Source organism: Typopeltis vanoorti, chromosome 6 (assembly GCF_054136105.1).
Source record: "Typopeltis vanoorti isolate ZY-2024b chromosome 6, IOZ_Tvanoo_1.0, whole genome shotgun sequence".
NCBI classification, from domain to species: Eukaryota; Metazoa; Arthropoda; class Arachnida; order Uropygi; family Thelyphonidae; genus Typopeltis; species Typopeltis vanoorti.
The window spans coordinates 71,176,655-71,189,433 of record NC_143554.1 but is presented as its reverse complement, the minus strand read 5'-3'; the positions used below and the strand labels follow the sequence as shown (position 1 = coordinate 71,189,433).

Sequence of the window (12,779 nt, the reverse complement as noted above, 5' to 3'; positions counted from 1 at the left end):
ATTAGTGGGCTGTTTGATATAAACTAGGCTGAAGTAGAACTTGAGATAATAAACATTCAGAATAGTTTACATTTAAAATCAATAAACAATGAAGTCATTTGGAAGTATGCACATGAAAAATTCCCAATATTAACTGATGTTGCGCAAAAAATTCTGTCGCGTTTCTGATCGACATACTTGTCAGAATTCACTTTTTCAAATATGACTGTCATAAAAAATCAATTAAGAAACCAAATTACAATGATCCAAAAGATCATTTGGATGATCGTCTGCAATTGGCCACTTCTTCATATCAACTTGACTGTGAAAATATTGCGAGGGCCAAACAATGCCAAATTTCACATTAACTTTTTTTTTTTTTTTTAATCAACCAGCATTTCCTGTAACTTGTGAGTTTGTAATCAATCTCTTGTTTTTTCTAACTTTGGTTTTCCGAAATAGAGAAATAAATATTTTATTCCAATATATTATTATTATTTTTTTGTATTAAAATGTTTGTTGTATTAAAATAATTAAAAGTGATAAATAAATTTTTAAATACACAAATAAAGTTTTTAGTTGTGTATTTTTTTTAATTGTTTATTTGTGTGTAATCAGATATCAGGTTGGGGGAACATGATCTATATAAGAGAGTAGATCGCCGAATAACTTTTTATAGAAAAGTAGCTCATGTAGTAAAAAAGGTTGAACATCACTGGTCTAGGGGAATGGAAAGTGGCCAGTTTAATATACTTGAAGGCAATGCAGAGGTGTTTTTTTTTTTTTTTTTTTTTAAGGATGTGCTTCAGACATTGATGAGAATGGTAATTACTAAAATCCTTCTAAAGAAAAAGTCAAGGGTTGGCTGAAGGATTAAGTATTTTTTTAATTCATCAAAGACTGCAGCCATTAGGCAAGAAGGTGTGATATATATATATATATAACAATTCTATAGTTCAGTTCTGTTGCACAAGAGGCCTCACTGGAACATACATTGTTAGTTCTATTGGTCATCTTGTAAAACATAATATTGGAGAGGGAGGGGAGACGATGGGAAGGTTTGTGAATATATCTGCCTATGTGAACTTATCTTCTTAATGTAGATGTGTTCTCCATTTGGTCTCATGGTCCAGACACATACTCTTTCCTCCTTCATGGCAGTAATCAACATCCAAGAATCCATTTTACGATGGAAAAGGAAACTAACAATAGCCTTTCTTTTAGTGTTGCATGGTGATCAGCATTTTTTAGAAATTATGGACTTTACAACCATGTTATAAAAAACTCTTAATTTCCCGACGTTTCAATCTTCATATTAAGATCATCATCTGGAGCATATAGAAATATACAGGACAAGCTGAGTTACATTACATACAGTAAACTAGAGAAACAATGATTAGATCATAGGTTATTCTATGGCATTATCTCTAGTGGAAAAAAAAATAATTATTTAGAAACTACATCAAGCTAAATTCTATTTATGATAACATGAATAAACATTCTTTCTTATAGATAGTTTTCTTTCGGTAACAATGATGTCCTATTTTTAGCATTACAATTGTTATTTTTGATTTAGGATCCTGGATTATCTATAGTCCTGTTTATAGTTACTCTTAGAGAGGAAGGTTTCGTGGGCCGAATATGTGCCTTCCATATGTTTGAGATTTTTAGACCATCATTATTGTTCAGATTGGGGTAGTTGATAATAATCTCACAGGCTTCCTTAAATTTGCATTCATACCATGTTTTGGTGTGATGTAGACAACTAGTGTATATACTCCAGATGGTGATCTTAATATGAAGATCGAAAAATCAGGAAATTAAAAGTTTTTTATAACACGGTGTAAAGGCCATAATTTCTAAAATGAATAACAATAGCCTTCTTAGATGTCTAAGAGAAGTCATACATCTTTCTAATGGTAACCATTTTTTCACAGTATACAGAAAACCCACCCACATAGATGCTTAAGCATGTTTTATTCTTTACCAGTTTGTTCAACATTTTTACTGGAATGTTAAGGAAATTTTCTGTAATTCTCATTGTTTTATTTTCTTTTTTAAAAATTGGTAAGTGAGATCCCTACTTGCTCATGATGTTTTATAAGGTTTTGCAACTTCTCATTTGTTAGACTGAATTAAAATCTCAGATTTGACCCTCTGAAATATAGCCACTGTAAAATTTATACCATCATATTTAAGTATATCAAATTGAATATCATCTTACTCTGGTTGCCTTCCATATTTCAGTTAGCTGTCATTATCTCATGTACTGAAATATGCTCCTGATTACATTTGTCCTAGATGTTTTAATAGTTTTATGATTCCTTCTGTGATACCCTTACTTTCTTAGTAGCTTCCAAAATATTGCACCATGATATTTATCTTCTGTATTCTTTCTGAAATCTTCTCATGACTTTAGCTACTTTTACACCCCAAAGTAGCTTTTCTACAGTATATTCTTTATATCATGTCAACTCACTAGCCAGAACTTCTTGTACAATTTCTTTTTCACATGGACTGCTCTTTAACTTTATGTGGCAGTGGACACAGAAAGTTAAAGAAGCAGTCAGTTTTATCACATGCTTCCTCAATGAGTCAATAGCAGTCATCAGACTTTACCACACAGTTTCTAAGGCTTGGTTCTTGTTCTTCAAACTTTCACTTTTCTCCAATAATATCTAATAATTATATATATATATATATATATATATAACTCTTCTATTTATATGTAGAATTCTATAGTTCACATCTCAGAGATATTCCACTTTGATTATTTTCAAAACTTTAGTCCATATCTTTCTTTCTGATGTTGATGTTCATTCTTATCCTGTTCAGTGGTCACACACAGTTTCAAATTCCTTATTATGCTCATATTTTGGTCTATTCAGAAGATATTTACTGCCAATAGTAACATAGCTTGTTTTCTGTGTTCTTTTCATACAAATTTATGCACCTTTTTATGTTGAAAATATAGCACTGATGATAACTAGTCCATTTTATTATTCTTCTTTGCCCATTTTTCCAAATTTTCCCAAAAGATTTTGCAGAAATCTTTTAGTAAAATGTGAGAAATTTTATATTAATTTTTAGTCTGCTATTTAAGGTTCTTCTTCAATTCTTTTAATACCATGCCATTAAATTTAAATTGCATTCCATTAAATTTAGTCTGCTTTTCTGATATTCATTATCTTTTTCAGTTAATTCTGCAGAGTGATATTTGGGTATATTTAGAATTACTTTTCTATTCTCTTTTTAAATCCTATATATTATTATTATATTATCCTCCCCATAGGGGTGGATAATATAATAATAATCACATGTATCTAATCTTTCCAAGTCTCTGAAGCTTTGTGCAGCCGTACTGAAAAATAAAAACTTTTACTATCATAAACACTGCCAATGCCAAACCAAGACAGTTGTTTCTCTTTGACATTAAGATTACATTAGATACAGCAATGATTTGTAAAAAAGAGGAGGCTAGAACTAGTGTGATGACTTCATGGGTTAATAAAAAACTAAGCATTGCAGAAATGCTAAGAATCCTAGAACCTCAACTACAGTTGGAACCATAGAATTAAATTATTTCAAGAAAGTTTCTTGTTTGGCACATGTAGGATTAGATTCAATGTCTTGCATTTATAAATAAATAAATAAATAATAATTTAATTTATTAATTTAATAAATTTTAAATAATTAATCATTTCAAATAAATAATTTTAAATTCTAAATAAATAGATAACAATTTAAAAAAAATAGTCTTTGTATGTATTTATTATTCTAGTATCATTGCAACATATCAGAACCTGTTTGTGGCCGTGATGGTGAGACATATCCTAGTGAATGCGCAGCATATGCTGAACACGTTCCAGTGGATTACAAAGGAACCTGTCTGACATTTGGAAGCATGTTTGGTGAGTTTGCATTTTAATAACTTATTTTGAGTATTTATTCTTATAAAAGGAGGTCCTTTCACAGCTGCACAGTTGGAAGGATTATTATTATTATTGCACGAACATCTCCATGACATCTGATGACTCATTATGGGAGGCCTACACTAACTTATGTTCACACAATACTTATCGTACCTGTCTTTGAACCAACAAAGTAATTACAACTAACTCTTGAACCCATTCCACTCGTTCACTATTCTTCAAGTAAAAATGTAGTCTTGAGTACTGATGCTGTTGTATACTATGCTTTACTCAGTTTTCCAAGATGATTCCTTGTTCTCTTCACCTTTAATGAAGTACTAAAAGGCCTTAGTTTGATTACTGTTTAGAATGTTAGGAACCTTTAGCTAACATCTATTGAAAAGATCTCAGGTCATATGGATATGGCATGGTTTAGTTTACCCCCCCCCCCCCAACAAAACAGACAATAAACATCACATACAGGATTTATAGTATTAGTTGCCATGGCCATAATTCCAAAGGTGTGTGTATATATATATATATATATATAAATTTAAAAAAAAGTATGTTCCTGCAACAGAAGTTCCCAACCAGTGTGTCAAATCTAAAGCACAGATATAGTAGGAAATTTTCATTTAAACTATAATAGTTATTTTTTATTGTTGGGTCCATACATAATAGGTTGATTGTTCAATCTATAGTAAATTATTACCATGTAAGAGAATTAGGAAGCACAGGGAAGGGAAAGCTGTTCTACAATACAACAACTATAGGAACTCTATGGAGTTGACTGTGAAGGGATGTTGGGTGGTAGCTGCACTTGCTTCAATGGACTGGTAGAGAGAGAAGGGGAATTATTGATGGTTCTGAAGAACATTTACCATGGAAATATCTATACAAGATGCATGTAGTAGATACTAGATGCCTGTGCAAGAGTCATTGGAGTGAGTTGGCAAGAGATGAGTCATTAATCAATCTGATTGCTCTCTTCTGAACTGTGTCAAGTATTTTTAGGGATCTCTTGGGGGGCACCTCCCAAGATGTGCAAGCAGTACTTGATGGATGGTGGATTTTGTGATTTGTACAAGGGTTAATATATGTTTTGGGATAAACGAATCTTAATTTTTTGGATGCTGAGGAGGAAATGGTTGTAATGTGTTTATGCCCGAGAAATCTCATCTTGCCTAGAGATTTGGGTATTGTCAAAGGTAAGGTTGGGATGATATGGTTCCTTTTTTTTGTGGGAAATAAGACAGCTGTGTTTTGCAGGCATTGAAATTGACAAGGTTATCTGAGCCCCATTGAAAAATGGTTTGGAGATCAGAATTTAGGCTTGTAGTGGTTGTTGTTCTGAGATGTGGTTTGTTTGGTGCAAGGGTTGTCAAGTGAGGAAAAGGAGGAATGTAGTGTACTGTCGTTGGCAAAACTTTGTATTGAGGTGATGGTTAGCTGGAACAGGTCACTGATGTATAGAAGAAACAGGATGGGTGAGAGAGGGCACCCTGTGGGAACTTAGAAGATATGGAACCATCACATGCAATGTGCATCCAGTGAGAAAACTGGCAATCCAATTGCAGAAGTCTTGGGACAGACCAAATGATGGAAACTTAATAGGCCCTTGTACCAGACCCAGTCAAAAGCCTTAGAGATATCTAGTGCAACCACTTGGGATTCACTAAACTTTTACATGGTGTGTGTGTCATAGGCGAGCAGATCCCCTGTTGAACGGCATTGGTGAAATCCATACTGACAGTCATTTATTAGTTTAGAGAGGACTGAGGTGAGAGAGGTTGGGCGATAGTTTGATGGTAAGGATCTGTCACCCCCCTTCTTGGATATGGGCTACTTTCCAGGGTAGAATTTCCTAATTCTACCTAATTTCCAAAGTAGGAATGTCATCAGGGCAGGAGACTTCTTGGTATCTATTTTGGATAGGATTTTTCTGTATTAATCTTGTAAAAACCCTTCAGTAATTTGTATGTCTCAGTCATATCACCCCTTTTCCTTGAGTACAGTTCCATCAGTGTGGTACACAGTTGGTCATCTTTTCACCCCAAAATGCATAACCTTACACTTTGCCACATTAAACTGACATCCATTCTCCTTTGTCCAGACTGCCAGTCTATTCAAGTCTTCCTGCAAAATTTTAACATTTTCATTAACTATTGCTCTACTCAATTTTGCATCATTGGTATCATTAATGTACAAATTAAATAGCAGCAGCCCAAGAATAGAGTCCTGTGGCATACCACTAGTCACAAGCCTACTGGACTCTACTCCTGATTAAACTACTCTCTGATATCTCTCCACATAAACCACCCTCTTATCCACTTCACTTCAACTTTATGTCCATCACAATGTGCTGCAATTTATTGATTAGAATTCCTGTGGTATCCTGTCAAAAACCTTTGCAAAGTCCAGCAGTATCACTGTAAACCTATTACCTTTATCCAACTCTACCATCACTGTATTATAAAACGTGAGCAAGTTACTGGGGATGATCTACCCTTCACAAAACCATGTTGTTCCTCCATATGGTATTCCATTCCTGTATTTTGTTCTTGATTTACTCCTACAATGCTGATTGGTCGGTAATTTGCTACATCAGTCTTGGATGCAGTGGAACTGTTTTCTCCTCTTTTTACTCCCTTGGGACTAACCCAGAGCCAAGAATTAGATTAAGCAGTGTGGTCAAAGGCACTGCAATTCCATAGCACCTTCTCATAAAACTGAAGCTGCTACACCATCTAATCCCATAGCTGTATTCACATAGAGATTCCATGATATGCCTCAGTTTCCATATATATAAGTCCTTTGCCTCTCTCTTGTTACTGCAAAGTGTTCACTTAGTAATTCTACTATTTCAGTTACTTCCCTACCATTGGTATCCATTAAAATCATTCTGCCTTGAGCATTGTTCCTTTTACTTGCAACATATCGAAAGAACTCTTTGGGATTATCTTTGGTCTGTACTGTTAATTTCCTTTCATACTCTGCTTTTGCTTTTCTTTCCACACTGGTTACCTTTCTGGCCTGTGCTTTGTACATTCATGTGCCTGATGGTTACTTTTATCCTTGAATTCACTCAATTTTTTTTTTTTTGTAGCTCCAGCTTAATGATGGTATTCATCATTTAACTCCCACTTGATTTATTCTCCTGACTTTAGGTATGCAGTCTACTATTATTTCCTTCAAACACTGCTTTCCCACTTCCCATGCACCATCAACATCCAGCCCTTGAAGTTTCACATACCATGTCACTAATCCAAGCAATCTCCTAAGTTTGTCATACTTATTAGACCTGCATATATACCCCCCATCTTAACTGAAAATACTACACATTTAGCAACCTCCCAGGTCAAGACCATATGATCACTCTCAACAGTTGGTCGTATTGGTTATAGAAAAATTCTGATGCAATTACTAGATCTAACACTCTCAACTTCCTAGTACATTCCATCACATGCTGCCTCAGGTAATTATTCCTTAGCATTAATTCCATTTCCTTTCTCCCATGTGTCCTTTCCAACTTCCAATCTATGCCCCCATACTTGAAGTCCCCCATAATAATTATCAGTGCCTCCACTCATTGAACTTATTTGCTGACCCACATTCTTTACATTCCCTGGTCTATAGAGGCATCTAACTGTACATTTTGTTCTGCTGGCAGACCACTATCTCACACCAGATGGCCTCAAATATGCTATTTTCACTTGCCTGCACTTGGACTCCTACTTTTTGGTTGCAGTTCATCGGCTATCATCAATACCCCCCCCCCACCCATTCTTTTCTCTCTGTCCTCCCTAAATACACTGTACCCTTCACATTCTATCCCACTAACTATATCATCTTCTGTCAGCCATGTATCATTAATGCCAATAACCTTTAGCAGAATGAACTAACCAATGCCAAAAGCCCCCTCCCCTTAGCCAGTCTGGTTGGCTGAGTGGTTAGTGTATCCGCTCTCTAGCCAAGAAGCTGCGGGTTTGAATCTCACCAAGGGCATGTTTGTGATTGTCCTACTGACCATTTATCTTTGATGAACCATTAAAAATCAAATCCTTCCTCTTGTTCTGAATGGTCCTGGTATTAGTGTATAACCCCTTAGACCCACTGCTTTATACTAACTATTCCATTCTGGTTTACCAGTGGTACTAACTTAGGCATTTCATGCACATTCTTACAATCACCTGCCTCACTAGTATCTATGTATTCACTCAACAGCTTCCCCTCAAAAGCTGTAGTTTCACCAATTTTGCACATCCACTTTCACTTCATCTGACAACACTTTTTCCAGCCTCCAAATCCAGCCAGATGTAAACCATCTTTCTTGTATTAGTCCTTTTGCACATCAAATTCACTCTACAAATTCCACATCATTCCTCCTACATAATCCATGCATAGACTCATTTGCTAATTATAGCCCTATATGCACAACTGTTATCTATTATTTTTGTAAGTGTTTTGTATAGTGCTGGTAATAAACTAATGGGTCTATAATTGTTAATATTCTCCTTTTCTTCCCCTTATAAACAATTATTATTAATGCATTGTTCCTTTCTGGGATTTTTCTCTTTTAAACAAAGCATGAAGTCGGGCAAATAGCTAGCCACTGCCTTTTCTCCAAATTTCAACAGTTCCAATCGAATCCCACCTTCTCCTGGAGCTCTTCCCAGTTTCATTATTTTTAAAGCTGTTTCACCCGCTTTTCTCATACTTTTTGGCACATCCAGTTGACAATGCTTCTTAAACCTGATTGTCTCTAAGATTCCTTCTTCATCACTGTAAAGTTCTTCACAATATTCTTCAGTTCCATTTCTATCAGAGATAGAAATGGAGCTGTTGACAAAGCTCTTCTCAAAACTTTATTATTTTTAATGGTTTCTTTTATTTTTCTGATATTAAAGGATCAGATTTCATGTGTCAATTTCTTTTTTGTTTTATATAATTCTGAATATTTTATTGAATTTTTGTGATAGTATCTCTTAATTCTCTGTGTTTTCTTAACAGGTAATTTCTTTTGAAAGTCTGTCATTTGAAATCATTCCAACTATTTTATGTTGAGATATTAATTATAGTATTGCTTAGTTTTCAATTAATCTCATCTAGGTTATCTTCTTTGCTCTCTGAATTTATCTGAATGTTCTCTTTTAAAAGAGCTTCATATCTGCTCCCCTCCCCTTGTCAATGAACTTATTAAACTTTTGTTTGATAAGTTAATTTCTTTTCCATATTTTATTAATTATAATATCAGATCTTACCATTCCGTGATCACTACCTATATTAATATTGTTTAAAACTGTTAAATCATTTATGTCTTCTATTTGTTATTATAAAATCTATTTCATTCAAGGTTTGACCATTTGGACTTCATGTCCATTTACAATGTTTCTTCTTATTAAAGAATGAATTCATAACAAATAGTCTATTCTCTTCAGTAAATTTAAATTCCAGCATTTTTTCTTCTTTCTTCCCAATTGAATTTAGGTTATTTTTTTCATCTATTTTTGCATTTGTCACCCATGATAATTATATAAAATTCATTACTTAGTTTAAAGTTTCTTCTAGTTGAGCATAAAATTCTTCATATGAGTTATCTGAAGTTGGGGTATACACTTGTACAATTTTAATTAGATATCTTTTATTTATACCTATTTGGGTTGATATTTCTTTCATGAAGATTATATTATCTACTTTTTTATGTATTAGAAAACCTACACCACTAACAGAATTGTCATCACAGTTGGAGTGGTATAATTCAATTGGATGTGTCTCTTCACACTTCCGAGAATCCGATCACATTCCATTTACTTTTTTCAGTTTCTCTCAATAGCTCTTCCAATCTGATTTTACCTTCAAACCATCTACAATTGTAAGTGCTAATGAATATTCTTCTATCACAGTGTAGTTTGTCCTTTTGTTTCTATATATCATTTGTCACTTATACCAGTTCTTCAACCATAGCCTGTGTAGACCACTGGGATCTACATTATAAACTAGACCACTATAAAGGTTACAGTCCTAACATACTCTCTTCAGGTGATTGTCTTGGGATCTGCTCAACAAAGTGGAGAATGAAGAATTAGTTCATTTTCTAATATTATCTATCCAGGTCACCCCAGTTTTTTTTTTTTTTTTTTTTTAAATCAGAAGTCAAGCTTTCTAGTACTATTTTAGATAAGCTATCTAATCTAGATATGTAGTCCAGCCACTGAAGCTGTTTCTGGCGTATTTTAGTGATGATATTTTCTTGTGTTCTTGCAGTGGAGCAGAGTTTCCTTCTAACCTCATCATTTGTTATGTGTGGCGTGTATGTTATCTTCAAAAGTGTGCTGTAGCACTTCATCTCGAAAACCTATAATCTTTATACCAGTTACAGCACTATTATTTTGTTCACAATTCCTTGATCTACATGTACAACATAAATGTGATCTCTATATCATACAACTTAATTGGGTTATTAATATACAGGTAAGCTAGAGAGAGAGATTTTTAAAATAACATTTTGTTATAGAACAATTTAAACTAGTGAAGTATAAATTCTTTTAATAATTTTTTTTATTTTTTTTCCTTTCCAGAGGGTATAGCATCATCAAGATGTAGCTATGTCAACTGTCCACCTCTGCCATCAGTACACTGCACAAGAATTATTCCTCCAGAATCATGTTGTCCAATATGTGGTAAGATTTAAAAATTAAAGCAAAACAGTTTTGAATAGGAAATTGCTGCTTTTATATAATTTTTGCACATATTTTCTGCTTATATGCACACCAATTTAATGATTGCCATTTCCTGCTTTCAAAATCATATCCAAACTTACCAAAATTATTGTATAATTTTTTCTTTATTTTCATTCATTTTTTTTTTTTAAATTTTAGGCACAGCTTTAAATATCATATATAGTCAGAAACAGATTGATCAATTAGTGGATGCTGTCAGTAGCATGGAACCATCAGTATTGAGAAAAGTGGCAGAGAAGTTACGAGAACATGTAAAGGTGGCTGAATGTGATGTTTTTACTTACCTGACTCTTCAGTCCAATATAATAATACTAGTTAATCCGATTACATCTCATCCAACTCACCTACAGGTTGAAACATGTTCAAGGGAAGCAGAAAAGTTGCAGTCTCTTATCCAACAAAGCAGTCCTACGTTTCTAACAGAACTGCCATTATCTTCCATGATAGCAGCTTTTGTAATAACTCCAGTTAGTGATGTTAGTGCTCCTAATACTTTTCCTTCTGTCCTAGTCACCATATTGATATCATGGCTAATCTGGCTGAATTCCTGAATAACAATAGCCAAGAACAATGCTCATTCATATCTGTGATCAGTAAAGGTTAAAGGAGAATTCCAAATAGGATCTAATAGGATAGCAAAGGCCATGAAAAAAAATAATCGTGTCATAATTTCAGTATGGTTCCTTTAAAAAAAAAAAATCACTGCATATAAATAGCAGAAAAATGTACATATGACTTGCTATGTTTAAACATAATTATTTATTTTGAAGTTTTATATAAAATACTAAACTAGTAATATATTAACAAGAACTCTGCTTTTGAAGGATAAGGAAATTTTACAGGTTAGTTCTCGAAACCAATAATATAATTGGTACAGAAATTGGAAGAGAGGGGAGAAAAAAGTAGTCAGATTTACAAATTTATGTTTTTAATCTGTTCATATTCCCAGTGCATTTTGATTATACATTGCTTTTATATATGGTTAAGATATTCAATTTGCACATGGATTAAATTATCTTGAACTTGTGATCAAGACAATAATCCATGCATTAGGTAATTTATTCATCTAATAGCGATCATCGAGAATTATTGTTATTTAAGTATTAATGTGAAGTTTTATTTATTATCTCTGATCTTTTATACTGCTTTTCATCAATTAGTTTGATGACTGTCAAACCTGAAAGTTGTAAATATTTGTTGAATGCTATTTGAAAGTTGACTAACTTGACCTGAATCCCAGATCCATCACAATTATAGCTTCTCAGTTCCAAAAAAAACTTGATATCTATAAGTCTCTTAACACTTTATAAATTGCTATTTTGCTAAAGCTTAGATTGCTCTTTCTACATTTGGAATAGTGCACCAAAAACTCCCCTAAGAATGCGCAATGCTATTCAGAAGGCAGTCCACTTACTAGAATGATCTCCGCTCTTATAAACTTCCTTCGATTACTTTCCCATAAACTATTTCTGTATTTGTTTATGTATTGTTTTTTTTTTTTTTTTAAAGTAGACATTTTCATGGACACTGCTCCCCTACCATTCTTTGAATCTTGTAAGAACACAAGCAGCTGTCATGGAACTCCAAAATTATCACACCAAATTCTCATCCACTTCTTACATTCCATGTCTCTATTCTCTGGAATATCCTTTCTTTCTTAAAGCTTTTTCTCCAATGAATACAACCTGCAACCCTTTAAGAACACATTATCAGATTCCTTCTTTCTTCCCAATGTAGCACACTAGTGTTTTAGATTTTGTGACTGTCTCTTGCAGGAGTGATGTATATAAAAATAATACCAATGGTAGCTTTTTACACATGTTAGCAAGCATGCTTTTTCATCATGTTCACTGAAATTATATTTCCAGTAATTGAATTAATAGTTCCCCAAAATAAAATGGCTAATAGAGCTTGTGGTTTCAAAACAGAAAAAAAAAAGTCTTTGAAAGCACAAAATTTCATCAGCATTTCTTGAATAATTCAAATAAACACTGAGATAAATCATAACAAATTGATGGTATCTTTGTTGTTTACAGTACATTCATTTCTCTGTGTGATGGTGGAGGGCGTTCTCTCTTGTCAGATTTTTTACTAATGCAGGTGTTTCAACATCAAACTCCATCCATAATTTTGTTGATGATATAGCACT

General features: G+C 33.5%; 1 protein-coding gene across 1 annotated transcript in view; it reads left to right on the top strand.

Annotated features, from left to right (window-relative positions):
* The window catches only part of LOC150105530 (reversion-inducing cysteine-rich protein with Kazal motifs-like), a 279,764-nt gene extending 268,244 nt beyond the window's left edge, over positions 1-11,520 (top strand). Inside the window, exons 20-22 of the mRNA XM_090394242.1 lie at positions 3,761-3,890; positions 10,469-10,570; positions 10,769-11,520. Coding sequence (XP_090250368.1) covers positions 3,761-3,890; positions 10,469-10,570; positions 10,769-11,181 — 645 coding nt within the window. The 3' untranslated portion in view covers positions 11,182-11,520. The remainder of the gene's footprint in view (positions 1-3,760; positions 3,891-10,468; positions 10,571-10,768) is intronic.
* Positions 11,521-12,779: the final 1,259 nt, after the last annotated feature.